Source organism: Lathamus discolor, chromosome 5 (genome assembly GCF_037157495.1).
Source record: "Lathamus discolor isolate bLatDis1 chromosome 5, bLatDis1.hap1, whole genome shotgun sequence".
Classification (NCBI taxonomy): domain Eukaryota; kingdom Metazoa; phylum Chordata; class Aves; order Psittaciformes; family Psittacidae; genus Lathamus; species Lathamus discolor.
In genome coordinates, this window is record NC_088888.1 from 47,765,930 (window position 1) to 47,787,826 (window position 21,897).

At 40.0% G+C, this 21,897-nt stretch overlaps 1 protein-coding gene across 4 annotated transcripts in view; it reads right to left on the reverse strand.

Moving 5' to 3' along the window:
* The window catches only part of ADGRG6 (adhesion G protein-coupled receptor G6), a 109,446-nt gene extending 91,031 nt beyond the window's left edge, over positions 1-18,415 (reverse strand). The window contains exons 1-2 of one of the 4 annotated variants that reach the window (XM_065680701.1): positions 18,318-18,414; positions 12,292-12,392 (exon numbers count right to left, since the gene is read on the reverse strand). In XM_065680701.1, coding sequence (XP_065536773.1) covers positions 12,292-12,392; positions 18,318-18,319 — 103 coding nt within the window. In that variant the 5' untranslated portion in view covers positions 18,320-18,414. Of the gene's footprint in view, positions 1-12,291; positions 12,393-17,491; positions 17,649-18,317 lie in introns of those variants that run through there. The other 3 variants (XM_065680703.1, XM_065680702.1, XM_065680705.1) reach the window with 3 other exon arrangements.
* Positions 18,416-21,897: the final 3,482 nt, after the last annotated feature.

A 21,897-nucleotide genomic window follows, 5' to 3' on the forward strand; every position in this document is an offset into this window, starting at 1 on the left:
AGAGCTAACTTGCTCATAATTTGCAGCATTATGTTGATGCTAATATAATAAAACACCGTTCCTATTTACTTCAACTTCCATTACAGATGCAAATAACTCTACAGCTTTAAATTAGGCATAGAAAATGAGACACATTCAAGACACCCATGAAATTTATTTGCTCAGCCATCCCAGCAGACAAGAGTCAGAGACATATTGTGTCACAATTAGAAAACATAAATTACATGGACATGGCAATATCCACATAGAACTGGGAGCCTGGATATTTACTCAAACCTCTCATATTACTGCTGATAAACAGGTGCTCACAACAAAAAATGTTATTTATTCAAGTCTCACACATACCTATTTTTCCATGACCAAAGCAGCCCATACTCAGGATCAACATTCACTTAAAGTGTGGACAAAGCTCCTGTGCTATTGGGCTAGACTTATAAATCTGTCAGTGCTCACAGGCAGTACAGGAGACCCACCTGCACAATCCAAATATACACAGTAATGTGTTTCCATATGGATATTTGCCTGTAAACTCTTGTAAGTTTAGCTAAACATTTTCCGGTATTAAAGTTTAACTTGCGTCATAAAAAATATAATGTTTTATAGGCATTTTTATCATTTTTATCACACAATTTATATTAATTGTACTTTTAAAAGTAGAACCAAAGAACAAGTCAAGTTCCTATTTATGGCAGTACACAAGCACAGGGTAATGGCTGATCCAACATCCAGACAATATATCTCTAGGTAGATATGATGATGCTAACTAATATTAGTTTACTTATGAAAGATCATGCTACATGGAGAATAAAATAAAATACCATCAATATTACTATTTGACATTTATATTGTAAGCTTAAGGGAACAACTTTCATGGAGTTGCATTATAACTTTAAAAACATAGCAGGTGAATTGTTAATCTTACTGAAAACTCCGTATGTGTTTTATATAACCCCAAGAAAGGCCAATATGGGAACATATTCACCAGATCAGTGTTTAGACAGGGCATATGGTCTTCAGTGTTTTGCATAACCACTGACAAATATAGTCCAACAATGGGATCTAATGGTGCAGATTATCTCTTTGCATTTCAGGAAACTAGTTCTTCAATGTATAGACTATCTTGGCCATACAAAGCCTACTTGCATAGCATTTGATCATCATGATATATGTTACCATAGATACTTATATATGTACTTCTAAGTTTACATTCCAACACTGTAGGTTTTATGAGGAATGATATAAAAGGACAAATGGGGACTATTTATGAGAACTATCGTGAGGGAGAATATAAAAGAAACAAACTACAAACATGAAGACTATTAAATTATGACAAATTATAAAGAACAAATTACAAGTACCACAGAAGAGCTGCTTGGCAAGGGGGAAAAAAAGTTTCCTTTAATTTTCACCAACCACTATTAAGTAATTTATGTCTGTGACTCATAACATGCATGTTTTGTGACCAGATTCTGGCTTAAGACATTTTGGGATTTTTTTGGTTGGTTGTTTTTTTTTTTTTTTAAAGATGCAAGTTTACTTCCATTCTACTGCCATTCCTTACAATGAATTCTGCAACGAAAAGCTAATAGAAATCTGACATGAAACACCATGATTTACTGAAAGGGTTTTTTTTTGGGGGGGGGTTGTTTTGGGGCTTTTGTTTTTGTTTGGGTTTTGTTTTGGGTTTTTTTTCTAGTTTGGCTTGATCCCTGCTAGTAGATATTTCTTCAGATTTTCACATATTTCAAGTGAATAAACACAGTAGCTGATTAAGATAAGAAGCATTACAGACCTCACCCTAAAAATTAAACCTCCAGCCAGGCTGAGCTGTCTTCTGACTAGAAACACACACACTACAGTAGAATATGACGAAAGCTCAAACAGATCTTTCACGCCACTATAATTAAAAGCAAGCCATTTAAAGAATTAAAAAAAAGCTTTGCTCTCTATGTTAGGATTAAAGAACAGGCAGATTACGAATGGATGGGTAGATAGAAGCAAAAGTGGATGTCTGGATTCTTACAATGTTTTAACTGGCTCTGCCAGTTACTGAACAGTCCCCAACCAGATGCAGTAAACCTAGCTGAAAAAAGGGAGATACAGCAAAAACGCTGTCTCCTCCTCAGCTTAGCTTTTGGGAGTGCTGAGAATGCTCATTTCCCACTGAATCTCTGGGAATACGAGGTGCTCTGAACTCCTCAAAATGTATCGCGTCCTACATAAAGCATGAAGAGTGCTGGAAGAAGTCTTTCAATATCTGTTGTTCCAGGACAGTTTGTGCATTGAGGTTATTTTTGCTAGAGCTCAAGTGAGCTCTTAAGTACCAAGTCAGAATTCCCATGACATGGGGATTACACAGACAAAAAGCAGAACACGAAACCCTCTTCCACTTCAAGCATTACTTGGTGAGATCACAGTAATCTGCAGACAAAACCCACAAGTTACAACATATAATTGCTGCCAAGTGTACACAGCAACTCTTCTTTCATTCTTTAAGCCCCTTTCCTTTCTGAACACTGAACAGCATTGCTGCAGCACCATGCAAGTTAAATCTCTTGAAGGCACGGGGCAGAACTTTGGGTGCTTTTGACATCAGAACATTGTTTGCACAAGACATCAACTTCCAAAGAGTTTCTGTCTGGGGAGGGATTTTCTGAAGTGTTCAACAGTGATGTCTGTAAATGATGTCTCTGTTATTCAAAGGGGAATTAACACTTGCACTGACTTCGCTGGGACTCAGCAAAATCAACATTCTGCAATAGAGCTGAAATAAATGAACCACCAGATTAAATACATCTGAACATTTACTCAAGAGTTTCCTTATGTCTTATTCCAAAAGGTGTGCAAAACTATTTCAAGGTTAAAGCAGCTCAGTCTCAATTTCACAATTGCTAAGCATAAAAAAAATTCAAATGGCATGCTTGCTATGAATTAATTTTATTATTTTTTCAATCATGTTATTAGTACAGTTATTCTTCTTTACTTTCTTGAAAAATATATTTCAGAAAATTCTTTCTAGAAATAAGAAAATATGGTGAAATTTTAAAATCAACATTGTAATTTTCTCTTTCAGATTCAGAGTATTTATTATTTTAGAAAACTTATTAAGATGATAAAGCAAGATAAATGTTTTGAAAACAATAGCTTTACGGACTGGACTCTTCTCAGCTACATTTCTGGCATCTGATACATTCCATCACTATAATGTGCTATTCAGAAAAGATTTATGTAGCCAAGCACAAGAAAATAGGCAGGGTTTTTTTTCCTAAGATCTTGAGTTCAGTTCTTGATTATATAATTAAGTTGCCAGTCACTAAATTCTGATATGCTATGAACAACACAGAACAATTCCAGATACTTTCATTGAGGGTAACAGTCAAAAGGATCAGTAACTACAGCAGTTGCCTAAAAGTGATTACTTGTATTGTGTAAATCGATGCTGCTGACAGCAGAGTGGGGAGAAAACCACCAAAACCTAAAGACATTTGACTAAGCCAAACATACATTATTTGTAGATAACTTCCAAGCTACTAGCATTTGGCAAGGAGTTTAGAACCCACTCATTTGGTATTACACACAAGTGAAAAATATGCACAGATTTTATTAGAGGGAGGGAGTGTGTATAGAGATGTTTGCTTTTTTAATCCTCGGCACTATCTCCTGATTGCTATGTGCCAGCAGAAGGAGAAATCTATCATCATACCAGTGCTACTTCTATTATTTTGACTTTCACTGAGACCATTCTGAGAACACAGACAGGTTAAATGCAACTCACTTGTAAAATAATCACTTAACAGAAGAATAATTTCCCATATGCAGAGACAGACAGAAGGAAGCCCTGACTGACGGCGTTGCTGGTATACAATGTCTTTTGCCAGTTCCAACAGTAAGTTTTTAGCAGAAGCACACCCAATTAGAAAGAAGATCAAAATACTGCACATCAGGGAAACAAAATACTGCCAAAATCTGACAGTTCTAAGAAATAAGCCTACATTTTATGAATTAGTCACATAATACACAGTAACCAGAATAGCTGTTGCACACAGCACATTTGATGCACCAGGCTTACCCATGCAGGGGAAGGAGCTCATTGCTTTTACTGCTACACTTTCCTTACACCAGGCTTACCCATGCAGGGGAAGGAGCTCATTGCTTTTACTGCTACACTTCCTTTCAACAGTTTAATCAGTCAAACATTTAGTTTTTTACAAAATACCCAACTTCCAACTCATTGTAGGAATGATGCCTCTGTTCAACACCACCATTTCACCCTTTTGTGTGTACATTACAGATAAGATTTCTTGAAATGTTACAACTTTTTAAACCAAAGTTAAAATCCAAGAGCAGTTGGACGCCATTTGGGCGGGTTTTTTCTGTTCAAAAAAGATAGGTGGACACCCACATCCGAGAGGAAATCTCTCAGTTATTCTACATTTCAGTACAAAAGACACATTATTGATGTTCCGCTGTGCATTTTTAATGACTCAGCAGAGCAGATGATTTCAGGATTCTCTGCATGCTTCTAGTTTCTGAAAAGTGCACTATGATACATGACTAACATACTCTGGAACTGGAAAAAACGTAGACACAGGATCATAAGGAAAAATAGTAAAAGATTTAAAATTTAAACCTTGTAAATTCAAGGCAACGAGGAACATTTTTCCTCACTTCTCATACCAAAAGAACAAGAACTAGGGGACAGAGTCACTTGTACAAATGCCTCTATGATAACTGCAACCACAAGGCCTTTTTCTCCACCTAAAAAGCAAGTGCTGAACAAAAAATTGCCTTCAGCTTCATAGTATGGATTTGTCACAGCACAGCTCATAATTAAAAGAGCTATGAGAAACCAGAGCACGCATCTGAACAAAACAAACTCTGTTCAAGATAGCGAGCTGCAGTTTTCTGTCTGACACCCATTAAGAAGCATAATCATGAGGGAAAAAGCTGGAACTGGAAAAACTCCGACTGCATTGTATCCTTTCAAAAATTAGGTTAGCTGTGTGACGATCTTTTCACGGATATCCCGTGTGTTCTTCAACAGCTAATTCTCACAGTTATTTAGCTGTGAAAAAAGCATCTGTTTTACAGTGTATTGGAATACAACTGGACTACTTTGGGTATACCCAGAGAAAAATTGATTTCAAGAATAGGAACGAATTTTCTGTCACTCTTTAAATTGAGCAAAGTATTTTCCAACATGCAATTTTTCAGTCTATAAAAGCTTTCAAAAAATAAGCTGTTTGAATATTACATGCTTACACTTCTACAGAAGTATCTTACAACTTACTTGAGATAGCTGTAGTTTTGCAGTATTAAGCAATCTGAGTTCCCGCTGCGGTGGCATCTCTTGTCAAAAGTGATTATTTGCTACACTGGAATTTGGACAAACCAGTAAATAACTGAAAATATCTTCAGAAATTACTGAAGGGGAAATTCCCAGAATGGGAATTGGCGAGCATGTTTGGGGGCTGAAGGCTTGGGACAATTAGCAAAATTATTTCCAACTAACAAATTGAAAACAGTCAACATACTGCTCCAACTGCTGTTGTCCCAGACAATAGGGTAAAAGCTACAGCATGAAAGATGAGAAAAAAGGAGTTCAAATTCATAGTGCTACCAAAAAATTATGACTGGAGCTGGGCTCAGAGAGGAAACTGGTTTCATCCTTCAAGATAAGGTCAATAAATGAATTAGCATGAATGATACCTGGAGGCCAGACTACATAAACAGAACTCTAACTATGAATTATGCATTTAATTTTCCTGTACTGCAGCAAGAGTTAGAGCTTAGATTGTCATTTACAGGAACTGAGTAGACCATCGAGCAATGAACCCAGACAAAACAAGGGGTGTTTCTGGAAGCCCTCCTTTCCCTTGATATGAGTGCATGTATTACGGCAGGAAGTAGTTTTGGGTCAATGTATCACAGTAAGGGATGTACTTCTGTGATGTAGCTTAATACTGTTACACTAATATTTTAGTTAACTCTGTAGAAAATCTTTATGGTCTACAGTTGTAGTACCTTACTTTCCTATCATGGGAGGGAGATTTTTCTTTTCCATGATGGGAGGAAGAAATTCTGAATCCATATGGGTGAATTATTTAATCAGAGGTATTGGTATACACAATCTTAACAAGGAATGTAATTTTCTGCATGGGTCCTCCTATTTCTTAGTTTCTTTCCAAATTGCACCTAAAATTCATTAACTTTTTTTTTTTTCTAGATTCTTGAAAAATGTCTTGTCCATACATAGATATACTTGCCCATACATTATCTGAGGTATCTCTGTGCTGTGGTTGTAATAAAATGCAAGTTCTAACATTTCATTTATCAGAGATAACAGAGGCCTTGATCTAGTGAACCTTACATGCTGCACCTTATGCAAATCACTTAAGCAATCCCATTAAGTACACAAATCCAATATTTTAGCAAACCAATCACAAACATAGTAACATGCATTTAAAACCTGCAAGACCAGCCCTTTTGATTGAGAAATTCTGACTTGACATTAACTCACTTCTAAGAGGTTCACTTGTATATGAAATAAATAATTTTATTACTCTGTATTAATTGTAGTACTTACTAAAGTGCATGTCACATGATTGTTAGACTTACATGTAAGGAACTCCTTTCTGGAAAACTTCTGTTAAGACCTGCACTTTATGATGCAACATTTCTTGTATTATTAATCCACAAGACAAAAAAAAAGTTACATTTTCAAAGAAAGACTTCTGTCTTTTAATGAGACAAAACACATTTTGTTTTAAAATGTTCATTCACTTTATTGAGCCAATTGACAGATACCATAAAGACTAGTTTCTTCTACATAATAACCTCTATCAGAAGCAACCTTTTGTAAAGCACACAGTCCAGTTGGCCGCAAGTCATTCTATTGATGGATCTGTCACTGAGCTAGATACTTTTACTGTCTGTTGTCATAGACAATACTGACAAATTTAAAAATTGTCATTTGACAATGTTTTTAATTTTTAACAGTGAACAGAAAAAATTAGGTAAGAATAAGTTAGATTCTAAAGCCTAAAGGTCATTAAGATTGGGCCTTCAGTAAAAGGTAAATTCTTTCTTTAAAGGTATATTATTTGGAGAGAAGTATATTATTTAGCCTATCTTCTAATAAAGGAGTGCAGAGAACCTGTAAAATGAGGTCCGAGTCAGTCTGAATTTCTGTGATGTTTGACCATACTCCATTTGGGTTTGGCTACAAGTACATATCAGAGGAGGGAAAAAAAATCACTGTGCTTTTAAGGCAATATTGTTATGGTTAATGCAATGAGGTCCAAACACTTTAGGGAAATGAATTATCAACACCATCAAAAAAATTATAGCTAAAAAGTAAACAGAGGTAATGAGAGGCACCTTCCTGTGAAATTCATTCCAACAGTGATTTACTTTTATATTAACGAACTGTCAACTAAGGGAAACACAAGAAAGCCAGCTAGTAACTTTTCCTTCACAAGATTTATATGAACAGAAATTCTAAACACATGCCTCAAGCCCACAGAAATTTAGCTAGTCAACAGAACATAAAGGGTTGATGATTTGCTTTTCTTAAGCTACATTAAAATATAAAATTAGACTGTCAGAGAAAGGGGAAAGAATAAAAGTACCTTGCCACTACTGATTAAATATCCAGACTCCTTCTGACTAATCCCTCAATTACACATGATGTACACATGCCTGTGTAAGGAAAGAGACTGCCAGACTGAGTATGTTTAAGGTTTTTAGAGTTTTCCCGTAACTTCCCAAAACATGAATTTCCATGCCCCAGTCAGGGACAGCACTGTCAGTCAGTTTTACCCTGCTCAGCAATATATGCATGCCTGTTCCCACCAAGACGATACCATGGGAGAAGTTTCATAACGCATCAGTAATAATGTTATAAAATCATCCCTCGCCTTCCCACCATACGTGAGGATTGTGATGACTGAGTGGATTAATGTCTTGGCACTTTGGTTCCTACTGTGCACATGGTAAGAGAAAGGAAGATAAGGTAATGTGCTGACAGCCATTTCATCATTCGCTCAGTGATAGGATCTTTGGCCCTTGTCTGGGGTAGGCAGTTTCAGATCTGTGGTGAAAATACACATTTCCTGACTTGGGCTGTTCCAGATAAAAACGGATCCATTTTCACAGACGGCAATGTGACTAACTCTTGCGGCTAGTGCTGGTGGCATGAGCAATACTTCCCACCATGCTCCCTTCCCATCTCTTATTAGGCTCCTGAGCCTGCAGAGTCACTCTGAAACTCTCCCATAAACAAGACAGGACTTTAATCCTCCTTTATCTACACAGGCCCAATTAAGGAGCATGGCAGACAGAGATGATCCTGTATTGTGGACCAGTACCAGCCATGTGGGTAACGGACTTGTTTTCAGATTTATTCTTTTTTCTCACCTCACTTTTTCTTGACAAATTAAAAACAGCACAAACTTTGAATCACCACTAAATTAAATGAAATTAACATTTCAGTGACTATTATAGAATTGACGCTTACTCTTAAGTGAGCTCCTGGGGATTGATTAAAGCCTTTTGAGGACATGGAAACATGACTACAGACACCAATGCACTTTACTGATTGATGAACAAAAGGAAAAATGCTCACTCTGATATAAGCTACTTGCAGTAATTCCATGATAACAGTTGGAGATTACCTCATTTTACAGGTTCTCTGCACTCCTTTACTAGAAGATAGGCTAAATATACTTCTCTCCAAATGACAACATTGCATGGGAAGCAATGCAGAAGCAGTGCAAGAAAAACAGTAGGTGTACCGATGCCTTTATTAAAACTAGTATTTTCCACATCCTGAATAAAACTAAATATAGTTGCATGGTAGCCAAAATTCAAAGCAGGTAGTGACTCTTACACAATCATGCATCTATGGAGGACAAGGTAAAAACTCTTATGAGGATATTGCATTTTCCTCTAAATGTGCAACGTTCAAAACACTGGAAGCCCAGTACTGACAAGACCTTTTAAAACTAGATTGGAAAGTAACTATGTAAACTGGAATCTGCTTTTAAGGTCACTGAATATACTCCAGTTCTGCTCCTGGGTTACCATAGAGAGCACAGACCAAAATCATCTTACTTCCTTCTGTCTGCCCTCATTAGTTATGTTTTCCAGAACTCTGTTCACTCTTTTTGTTCTCTTTTTGACTCTCTGGAACCAACAAAATGTACATACAAATTGAAAGTTAGGAATGCCTGAATCTCAGATAAAAGCGGATTTAACTAATTCTGTTTAAAATGCCACCATTCTAACATCTCAGCCTCTATACAGTCCCTTCACTGGAAGGTAGGCAAGCTGTTTACATGGGAAGCAAGACACACACTCATCATTACAGGCAGGGAAACTGAGGCACAGCCAAATGACTAACCCAAGACCTTGAGGGATGTCTACCCTAAACAGGAATGGAAACCCGTCAAGTTGCTTACTGGGCTGCTCTGTAACTTCACCTCATGTTACAACACATGACCTGAAGCCAGTACACTAAAACAGTTACGACTGCTGAGATTTTAACTAAAGTATGTGTCACACTTTCATAATTTATTATTTACTTTTATATTTTTTTCTTTCTATTTTGAGTGTCAGAGTCCATCTGTTGATTCTCCTGAGGTACCACATGTATATTTTAGGATTATGCTCCACTGCTGCACCTGCTTGTCAGTACCTTACTCATCATTTCGTGCCTAAACATCCTTTTCATAGACCATCCTGCTCCTGTTCTAAGTTTTATGCTGTGTAATCCTTCTCCTCAGCTTTATTTCTGAAAGGAGGCCAAGTCCTGTAATTCTTCTCAGGTTAAACTATAAAATTATTACTTTTGCATTTTTTCCATGTCACAGCATGACTGATTTTATGAACTGCCCCTTAAATAATCCATAACACCTGTACCTGATAATCTAAATCCCTCACTTGTATCTAACCTCCTCTAGGCAAAGATTAATAACCCCCAATAGCTTTCTAAGTTTACAGATTTCTAAATTTATAGCTTTATAGCGAGGCTGGATGAATATCAGGTTTTATGACATTTCTACAGTAATTTCAGTAAAATTTAAGATGCCAGAGAGATTATGGCTACTGCATGAATCCACAGCCAAAGTGACCAATATGTTTTGAGAACACAAAATAATGCAGGAGCAGCAGTGCTTCCCACCTTGTCTGCCTTGTTCTATTTTAAAAATAATAAAAAAAAAAACCAAAACAAAAAGAAAACCCACTGAAACAACAAAAATCCAAACGGATTAAAAGACTCCATTTTGCAGCATAACCTATACTTTTACATCAATATAAAAAGAAACATGAGCCCTGAGGGTCTACAGACAAGTACTACCAAATGACAGGTTGCTGTAAAGGTTAATGTCTCATTTTCATTTCAGTCGAGTATTAACAGGAGACTATCTACGATCTCTCTCACTGTCGAACAGCAAACATTTGTCTATTGAACCTGGGTGTTTGCAGTGTAGCTTATTTATCTCTCATCATTCACACAGATAGGGCAATGTCTTTTCCACTGATTGAAAGTTTTGAAGATTTCAAAACTTTCCCAGCCAAAGCAACAAAGAAAAAGCCCCCAGGGGCACATACTTGAGATGTAGAGGACTCAAGTTCAGGTCTCTGCCCTGATTTCCACCAGAGACCTGTTTCCGAGTCTCCTACATGGCAAACCAGCACCTTAAGAAAGAGCACGGACAATAACTGTAATAGAGCAGACCAAATTAACAAGATCACTTTGGCTGCTTTTACCAACCCAACAGCACCAACCCCTTTACTGTTGAAATAGTTACCCAGGGGCATATATAGTTTTGTAGAAGTGTATATTGGAGCTTGGCAAAGGGCTTTTGACCTGTCTACTTGTTCAATACCAGCACAGGCAGCAATGGTATGCTGTGGTTAGCTGAATTCACTTGTAGTTGGCTTTCTCTGTACTCACAGCATACTGACCATGACCTTCCGGCTCATGGAACTTACTCTTGCTGTGTCACCTGCACTTTTGATAGCTAAACTTTTATCAAAAGGAATTAGCAAAGACTAATAGTCTTTGGGTCTTAATGTTCTAGATTAATGTTCTAGACACCAGATAACACCCACAGCAGCCACAAATTAGAGCAGATTTTGCTGATTTTTTACTTTGGGCTGAGGATGGCAGCTGCAACACCAAGGATCACCTATTGCCCAGGAACACAGGGACACAAAGGCCATCAGCCAATGGAGCAATGGGTGGGAGTTAGGCCCTAAGTACATTTCTGGCTACACAATTTAAAGGAAATGGAAAACACCTATTAAAGTGACATGAAGCTGGAAACTGCTACTGTAGAGCTACTTCATTGTTTTTTCTCTAAATAACAAGTTCAAGTTTAAAAAAACCCAACACTGTACTTTTTATTTAAAGCAAAAACAACATCAAAGAAGCTAGAAACTCTTTCTATATATAAACCATCCTTTTTTCCAATGGCAAGTCTGTAACAGCAAAACTACCCATCTGATATGGAATTAGCTGAGCACTACAAGCTGCTCCAAAATTTTCATATGCTCCAGAATAAACTCCAGATTATTTTTTTTTTCCAGTAAAGCAGCTGGAGCTCTTAAAATATTTTGCACTCTAGTGGTTAGGAAAAGACATTTAGTAAATGAAATCTCTCATTCATATGTTTAAAGAAAACAGTCAGAATGTGTTACATTACTCTGTACTCAAGTATCACTACAGACCAAGATGACACTAAGTTTAAAATGACTGTTCTTTACAGTGTACGATTATCTTATGTACTACAGCTTGCTGAGGAATGTTTCTATTATTTGAATCATAAAAGCATTTAAAAAGAATAAGCACACTACAGTTATTTTACAGCTCTGAACTAAAGTGAAGGGTTACTGAATGCATCATCTGTAAGCACAAACAGTACTGTAGAAAATGAAAGAATTTGCAATATTCCAACAACTGAAAGAAATTTGAAAGAGAAGTAGATATTGACAAGGTAAATGCAAACGGAAGGGCAAAATGAAGGAATTCAAAGAACAAAGTCAAAGAAAACAAAACCAAAGCCAGTTAACAACAGTAAAATGTTTTTTAACAAATAAAAAGAGAATTCAGCAGTAGCAGAAAACATGACCCAACCTATCAAATCACAATTAATAATTAGAATGCATCACTTTGACCAAAATGTTATGTTGTACATAATTCAGCCATAGGTAAGCATAATCCTTAGTCATCAAAACTCTGCCCTAGGCCATTTATTAAAACAAAAAGATAATTTGCTGACTTACCTGCTTGCTGCATATATAAGATATACATGGTAAACAAGCAGAGACAGTGCTGCAGCTTCCATTTCCAGTGATAGCACCACATTTCACTTACATGAGACATCCTGTGGAAAAAAAATGTGAGCAAGACTTTAGAAGCTTTACAACAAGCCAAGAAAATGCAAAAAGACTGTTGTTAGTCAAATTAGTAACTAGCAGAAATAAAGTAGCGCTTGAAAATTACGGATGGCCCTAGTGTTGCTGAAACAGAGACAGAAGTCCCTACGCCTGCTAAAAAGGGTCAGAAATGATGCTGTCTGGTTCTTAGCAGACAGCAAAGTGGAAGACTGGTCAGCACTAGCCTTCTAAGCAGATTGGTGTGGGAGTTACTTCAGTAAAAGAAACAAGCAGCCCATATAGTGACAGTCTGAAAGAGTTACAGTGTAGGTTTCTTTCAGGGAGATTGAAAAGTTTTACTTTGTCTACTTATATAACTTGCATACACATTTATGTAGTTTAAACAGATATATATTTGTTATTAACTATATAAAGAAGGTAGGTGAAAATCTGCCTCTGCCCTTTACTCACCTTTCCATATTTTTCAGTGCTAATATTTTGATAGCTACATTTTCTGCTGACATCTTAAATGAAAACCCTGAAACTTCCCTTGAAAAAATCTATGGGCTTATCTGTGTTGCCAGTGAAGTCAGGGACATCTTTATTATTTAATAAAACAAACGCAATTATATAAAAATATTATCAGTTCTAGCTTGAACTTAAAGCTTCCTTTGCCTTGAAGCATACAGGACATTTAATGGCTAAACCAAAATATTTCCTCCATACTGGGTAGAAGAGGAAGCAAAAAAGACTTAATAAATTTGGTCAGACTTTTAACCGTGTATCCAAAATGAGCTGTGATCCATTACATTCCCATCTCCTTTTATTCAACAAGTTAACAACAAGCGAAAGCAAGCAACAAGTAATGAAACACAACATGCATTATTTTGACCAACTCATTCGCCTCTTATTTGATGATAACTGGCTTTTGTTCAGTAAGATACTATCTACTTATGCTGGGAGAAAATCTCTTAACAGAATGAATTCACAAAATATTTGATAAGTGTATTCCCAGAAACAGTATATAAAGAAGAATGACAAATGAACAGTCATGAAGAAACACCAGTGAACACAAGTGTTTTCTAAGCTAGTGCATTTAAATACGGGAAAAAAACATATTTGGAATGGCTACCGGTAGGATTTATTGGGACAGAAATATGAAAGAGGCAAGTGAAGGAAAGTACAGAGTTCATACTCAGTGGCAAGAAAAAAATCATCTTTTTGAAGCTGGTAAAGTAGTCTTTCTCTGCTCCACAGACATTCATTGCTGTGAACCCGCCAGTGAAACCCGGGGGCAAATATAAATCCTTTCCCAGTATCAGCTTCTCTTACTTCTCAAAGTGGAGTTCTGTAACGTAGACAAGCCAAACTCAATGCAGCAAGATAAACCACTGTAAAGGAACAACTAATGTTTCACTTCTGAAAGTAGTAGTTCATGAAACCACTCCTGTGGCTACAGGCCAATGGGCCCAGGTAAATGGCACAACAACAGACTGCTGCGATCAGGTAGATTTCCCTTCAGTGCAGTGTTACGTGGCACAAGTATCTTATTACAAAAGAAGTCCAGTTCTTTATGAGTAGTTGTATCAAGTTAGGAATCTGAAGCTGATTTATTTTTCTGAGATACTGTAAAGTCAAACTTCACAAGTGTTGAAGACAAGCACAGAAATCACTTGGGTCTGAAATACAAGAATCTCTTTGATGAAGCCAGACACACAAAATAACCAGATTATCAAACAATAGAATTATTGTCCTTCAACTTAATGACCCAAAAAATCCCTATTAAATCTCAGACAGCAGAATGCTGAGTTTTGGAAACAGTTGCTGGTCAACATATATAACTCATAAATCCCCAATACCATAGAAGTTGTTTAGAAAATAGACTTTCAACAGGAGTCTGTATGAAAACACATACAGCATGCATGTAGACTCAAAGAGTGATGAAATGGAAATGTTGAGGATAGCAGCATGACAGCTGAGATAGAGAAGAATACTGCTGTTTCTACAGAAGAAAGAGTTTGCAGCTACTGATGAGATACATGCCAGACTGGTGCATAATCTACCAAAGTAAACCTGTAAAAGTGGTTGCATTACTGTTTTCTGTTTGTTGTTTACTTTTGAGAAGGCACAGTTAAAGTTACCAGACTAGGAAAGAGTCACAAACAGTTATTTACCAATTCAGATGAAATCTGTGTTGGTTTTCATCATATTGATACATTTCCTGTGTGCTACAGCAGTCAGCAATTTTGATGTCTTGTGACCTCAGCTGAAATTTTTCTCACTGAATAGCTGGAGAATCCAAGATAACTTTTGAGATACTCAAGAAAAAAAATAACATGACAAGTACCTGTTGCCTAGGTCTGGAGTGAGTCTGCCCAGTCACATTGCCTTTAGCACCTTTCTTAAAGAATCTGAGATTCTGCATTACTCTGAGTGCGCTATTTGATTTTGCCAATTTCTATTTATTAATGTTTACTTGAATTGCGGTAACACTTACAAGCCAGTACTTCATGGTGTTAGCTGACATTGTTTCCTCTTCTTCACAAGAGGAAGCACAAGAAAAAAAACAGTACAAGAACAGAAAGATTTCAAGAACATGGATAATCAGCAACAGCACAGAGCATAAGTAAGTGCACATCACAAGGCAGAAAGGAATAACTTTAGAGATTTTTAAACCTAGGAAAAGGCTAGATCATTATACAATTACTATAAAAACACATAATTCTCTACCAAACAAATAAATACATAAAAAAAAGCAAGCCTGCCTTCTCCACCTATATTCTCCACTTATAGAATGATTTTCTGTACACCATATCATCTCAGCTCACAAGACAGAGATGTTTATCGAACTTCAACAGGAAGGCCCACAGAAGCAGCACACTACCAAAACACTCCACTAATGCAGGCACCATGAGTTAGACCTGTTTCTTTTGGAGAGGACTTTTGAAGATCTGTGTCACAAAGCATAACCGGTAGCTGAATGCTAAAAACGGGAGACAAAATCAGTTATTTCCATGTACTTGAGATCTTGCATAGGCAAAAAGCCAAGATTCAGAAACCTGACTGCTCAGAGCCTTATACTGTGATGTGTGTAACACCCCTGTTCACACAAGACATTGTCAGCGATGGAAGCCAGCTAACACATTGCCAACAAAAAGGCTTCTTCCATAACAAAATCCATCCCTGGTATTTTTATAATGGCATCCCAATTGGCAGACAGTTGTGAAAATAAGACAGAGCAACTGGTAAATACTTCCCAGGCATTAAAAAAAAACCCAACAACTTAGTTGCAGATATTATTCACCTGTTAATACCCATTATGTTTATTTTAAGGTTCATTTTCTTGATCATTAATGTTAACTGACACCTAGAACAGAATCCAAACAGCATATGAATAGTTCAACAGAAAAAATGGCAAACAGTCCTGAGCTAATTTATACCTTATCAAGGGATGATATGGTCCCCTGCTATAACAGTACTGACTTGATGGCTGAAGAGACCCTTTTGGTCCTGTGTTACTATTTTAAATAGTATTAAAAGGATGTGTTCTGTGTTTTAATATTCATCAATAGCACAGAGAATAAGTATCAGCACAGCGATGTACTAAACCACACCAAGAGTAGACAAACCAGTCCCTGTCAATGATCTCAGAACATACAGGGGTTATTTCAGTCTTTAACTCTGGGTACATTAAACTCGCTGAATGCTATTCATACTGGGTTTTCTTCTCTATTTGATTTCAATTTAAATGAAAAAGCCCTGTTCTGTTCCCAGCTGGTAAGATGCTAGTGGTTCTGAACAGACCATTGTAGATTGTCAAACAAAGAACCAAACCAACATTTTACCCAACATATTTGGGGACTATTATGACACCTACAGTAGGAGTACATCCATTTCACTTGGATACAGTCTCACAACAACAACCTCACTTAACACTTTTTTTTTTTTTTTTTTTAAAGTCAAAAAATTAGAATGGGACCTTCTGTGGAGTCTCATAGAAGAGCTACTAATTTTTCTATGGACTTGCATTATTCCATTGTAGACAGTGTGTGACATGCCAGCCATGAACTCTAGTTACCAGTTCAACACAGTCCACTTCACAGCTACTTTCATTTCCTATAACATAGGGAGACAATGAGCTTATTCACAATTCATTCCAGAAGAGCAAAATAGACATGTAATTTATCTAAACCATAAATGGATGGTAACTTGACGTAGCTCAAGATTAAAATTAGTTAGAGTTCTGCTATGTCTAACTACTAAGCCTTTTACTCTACATGCCAGCAGCCAGTTAACACCATCACCTCTTAGGGAGCATACAGCTCTGCGAGTATATATACGCAAAATGTGAATAATCCTGGAGCATTTCATTTGTATACTATGGTCTCAAAACATGCAACACATATTTGAATACACCATCTTCCTTGTTCAGAGCTTCGGCAAAGTTCCCTGGAGTAGGATGTGAATTCTGCCTCAGGCAGGCTGACATGACTTTCTTTGGTCTTTGACATGTCTAAAACTATTAACGAAAAACGTTGCTAGCACTTTAAAATTAAAAGAAAGATGACATAAATTTATATTTTTTTCCTCATATAAGTTATAAACAAAAACATTTTAAGCTTAATCACTCTAAAGGGAACTACAAGATGATTACAACTCACAGTTTAGTGCAGGTTAATAGAGGAGTCGATTTTAACTTTGAAAACCTTGCTTTAAATTGTAGCACACGAATGTCTTGAAAGATTAATTACACAATGCCCCTTAAAACTTTCATTTTCTTAAGCATTACTTGTTCCTAATTATTCTTACAGCCAACCCTGAAAACAGCCTCATGCTTACGGAAACTGATGAAAAAATAAACCACTGCCTTTTAATTTAAACAGTGCCAGCTGTACCAGATCCATCTTAGCCTCTTGGCTTCCCTTTCAAAATGAACTTTTTCCCAGTTGCAGACAACTAATCCGCCTGCAACTCCATAGCACTGCAGCACTAGGTCTTTAGGAACTCCTCATTTCTGCCCCTGCTGCACCGTGTGCTGCCAGAAAACCCTGCCCTCTTCCCCTTGCAATGATTCCCTCGGATCCAGCCACAGGTCCCTTTCTCTCACCTGGCTGTGAACGCACCGGACAAAACGCCTAATCCCAAACTTTAGCGCCTTGACTTCGACGAGAACCTGTCAGTAAGGGCGAAACATATCGGGGAAGGCGCCCAGAGGCCACAGAAGTGGCCTGCCCGGGGCCAGGCGGCGAGCGCACAGGCGGGCGTGCTGGCCCACGGACAGACGAGCCACCGACCCGCCCCTCGCCCCCCGACGGCGGCGGAGCTCCGCGCTGCCTCCTCCTCTTCGCAGTGCTCTCGAAGAGGAGCGGCGGGGCCGGGGAGTTTCATGGAGCTCGCCCGTCCCTCCCGCTTTCTTCCTCCCTACTGCTGCTGCCACCTCACCTGGGGGGCTGGGAACGCCGCCTGTGCTGGACGGGGCTCCTCGACGTGAGCACCCACGGTCCCGAGCCGGGACGCCGGGGCTGGGCGAGCGCCAGGGCACCAGCGTTCACAGCGGGCGGCGAGCGGGGACAAGGGTTTCGCTACTGCCTTCAAGCACAGGGAAGCTCATAAGAGCGGTGCTAAAAACGGGACTAGTGGTCTGAGAAAGGCAGCGGCCACCCGGGACCCGGTGGGGCAGCCGCAGGCGGACTCGGAGCCCGGACGGGGCAGAGCCCTGCCTGCCGTGCCCTCAGAGCTCCCGACGTGAAACTCTTCTCGTTTCCCCATTCCTTCAGCCCTACCTATCTGCACGGCTCAAACCTGACATTACTCATCACCTACTACGGAGGGAGAAGGAGGGCGAAAGGGGAAGCCCTGCCTATCCAGCTGAGGTTTCCCACTCCACGGAGGAGCCCAGGGAGCCCGGAGCGCAGGGGAGAGCTGAAACTTACATGGTGACATTACGGGGCGGCTCCTCCCGGCCTCAGCAACCATCCTCCTCCTCCTCCTCCTCCTTCTTTTTCTTCTCCTCCCGCGCCGCCGCTCGCGGGCTCCTCGCGAATGTCATCGCCAGTCGCCCCCCGCGCACGGCACTGCTCCGCTCCTCCTCCTCCTCCCGCCGCCGCGGTGCCCGCCCCGGGACCTGCCTCTCTTGGCACAACCCGGGGGAACTTCGGTGCCTCCCGCGGAGGGCTGGGACCGCCCCGTCCGCGCCCGCGGGCCCCCGCGCCCGCCGCGCCTGGGGCTCAGGTGGCGGCGGCGGCGGCTCCGGAGCGGACCCGCGGGTTGGCCCGGCCCCAGCCGCCGCACTGGGGGCAGGACGAGACCCGCCGAGCCACCGCCGGCACCGGAGGGTCCCGGGCTCTCCTCCCAGGACCAGCTCCAGGGGAGCGGCGCGCCGCGCTGGGAGGGAGGTGGCCACCGGGACCGCACGCCAGTCTCAGCGCCCCGGCCCACTGGTAAGGGGCTAACCCAGGGGTGCACGGTCCCCAAGCAGATTTACACCCCACCAGGAGTTAGCCCGGCCAAAGCACACAGGCCACCTCCGAGGAGATCCCATGGCAGGGATCCCATGACCCCCGGTGGTCACAGCCTCCTGGGCACGAAGCTCCTCTCAACAGCCCAGCGGCAGCAGGTCCCTGGGGCACACACCCTGCGGGCCCGCCACACTGCCGGCAGCAGAGGTGAGGGCACACAGCCCTGTGTGCCCCCGGGAGACAAACCACCCGTGTCCCACAGTTGCTGACACAGACCCCAAGGCGCTTAAAGGTACCGGTTTTCCCTGATGCACACAAGGCGCACTTGGAATAGAAGACAGGTGGAGGTGGTGCACCTCTGACCCATTTTCTCAAGCACACAGGGCTCACACACACAGTGCCAGCCCACACTTCATGCCTGCATAGCAGTTTGGAGGTGATAGTTTGCACCATTGGCTAATGTTCCTGAGTTGCTTTGTTCAATTAAAATCTGTAGAGTGTGGTACTGGAATGATAGAAAGGGAGATACGGCACAACACAAGGTCACAAAAGAAGTCCAAAATTTTCATGGTACTCCTTGGATCTGAGCTGGAACGATTGGGAAGGATGGGAGAAGAGAAGACTTGGCATAGGGAATTATTCAATGACATTATCTGCATGCAATGTCAGTTAAAAGCAAACAGAGTTCCTATTAAAACCAAAAAGAAATAAACCACTAAATCTTTCACGAACTTTATACTGGACGTTAATGTTCACTCATTCTGGTCAATTTTCATTTTTAGTCTTTAAGAACAGTGAGCTGTAGGCTCTCTTTCACTGTGACTTCCTGGCACTGAACACAGGCACAGGAACCACTGGGGCTGCGTTCATCAGAGCTTTGAGTGGCCAGCTTCAAGCTGCAGCCCAAAGGCAGGAAGGATGACTTCGTACACAGTCAGGTTGGCTTTTCCTCCATGTTAGCAGCTCTCTATCCTGAGCAGGTATTGCACTGCTTTCCAGCCTGCTTCTGTGTCTGGGGTCACCCAGGGAAGCCCCAGGGACTGCTGGAGGTGTGGGGAAGGGTAAAACACCAGATTTGCCCCAGGACTTGTAGTCAACTGCCCCAATGCTTTCTGTAGCAGTCTGTTGGATAAAGTCTGTGTAGATCAACTTTATACAGCATTTCCAATGAGTCCGATGTATCAATGCACGTCAGACTTACTCCACTAGGTACAGTTGGTTTGCACTTGAGCAATAAACAAGTTATCACCCCCTGGGTTTGTTGTACACACACAGATTGCATTTATCTCACATGCACAGCAAGTTTGTGCATCTAGAATGCATTGGCTCACTGTATATGTGCAGATGAATTGAAGATTAAGCTCAGTATCTCCTGGGCATATTGGACCTACTGTGTATGTGTGTGATGTACACAGAAAGTCAAGAGCATCTGAAAGGAGTCAATCTGCTGTTCATGCAGACATTCTTGATTGATATGTGTGTAATGCATCTCTGCTGACTATGCTGGAAACTTGCGTCTTCCTTCCCTACTTGGAAGGTAGAGGTGACTGCAATTCTAAAACCTGGGAATCAAGAAAAAAAAAATAAAGAAAAAAAAGAAATCATGAGAGTTTTTGTTTCTTAATTAATTCTCCTGTTCTGAATTTGCTGTCATATACTTTCTCAATCATCAGGCTGCTTTCCCCTTCACAGCAGGAGCACTGCTGCTCCTGGATCCTCAAGACGAGCACTCCCTGTGCTGTCCAGTAGGAATAATGTGCAGTGCAGACTTTCTGGATGATGAAGTAGCATGTTGCTGGAGGCTGTCTCAGAGCTGCAGAGTAGGGAAGAGCAGCCTAACTGCTCATGAGAAAATGCCCATCATTATCTGGCAGCAGCTTGCTGTGCCACATCTGCCTTTAATAAACAGTGAAACAGCTTCGTATGGGATTGTCGAGGGGGACTACTTTACTGGCTGCTGCTTAGCAAAAGTGAGAGTTTGTGTAAAGTACAGTGATTTTAAGGTCTCTGTCCAGAGAAACTGCAGGCTACCTTACAACACCTCGCTCAGGTTAACACTGCAGCCCGTGATTTCAGTAAGAGGAAAAAAGTTCCCAAAGTCTGGGAAACAGAGCTATAATCAACCAGTGAGAGGTTCTTTATATGGACATCTAGTGAGCAATGCCAGCAGGAGAATGAGAGGATCTTTTCATTTTTTTCTTACTGTGTCTGTAGTGTCAATGTTGCTTTGCACTTCTCTTTATTATACTACAAGCAATGGTGTCTGAATATTGTTAGGTAGAGGGGTAGTATATTCTAGGAATATTCCAGAGTGCTTCATGAATATTCTGAGATGATTAGTGAAATATTTTTTATGAGTTTTGTAGGCCCTGATGTTTACGGCTTTGTTTATATAATGTTTTAAACTTATGGGTTAGGTTGGCTCCCTCATGTTTTGTGCAACATTGCACAACCTCCTGAAATATTTTGTAAGAATGCTGAAGAATGTTTCATGAAATGATAATATGAACTATCATATTTTGTGTCTGGATAATTCATACATGAGTTTTCTTGGAACTTTTGTTCTGAAACTTTCCTCCTTATTATAGCAATTTCATTTAGGAAAACCTGTGTTTATTTTTCAAAGCAGCGCAAATGGTGAAACTGTATTGCCTGTAACAGTGCAAAAGAGAAAACGCTTGATGCACAACAATAAAAAGGAAGCTTAAAATAAATAGTGCGGTGCTATAAACTTGTGAAGAAAATTGAAGATCAGATGCATCCTTAAAAAGTCCAAGGGGAAAAAAAAAAAAGTTGGCTTTGCACTCTACCACCATTCCTGGCTTTCTGCCTGGTCGTTTCCCTATCTTGCAGACAACTTGATAGATACCCCCAGCTGAGTCTGCAAGTTCAAAGGTGAGCTCCCAGAAGCTGGTTTTGAGGATCAAAGTCTGGGCGTTGATCTAAAAGGTGAAGTAGCAGCATTGATATGAACTGCTGCTCTCAATTCTTGTAATTCAAGATTACTTTAGACTGTTGAGATAGAGCAGGCAAGGACTCTGTTTCACTATGCTGT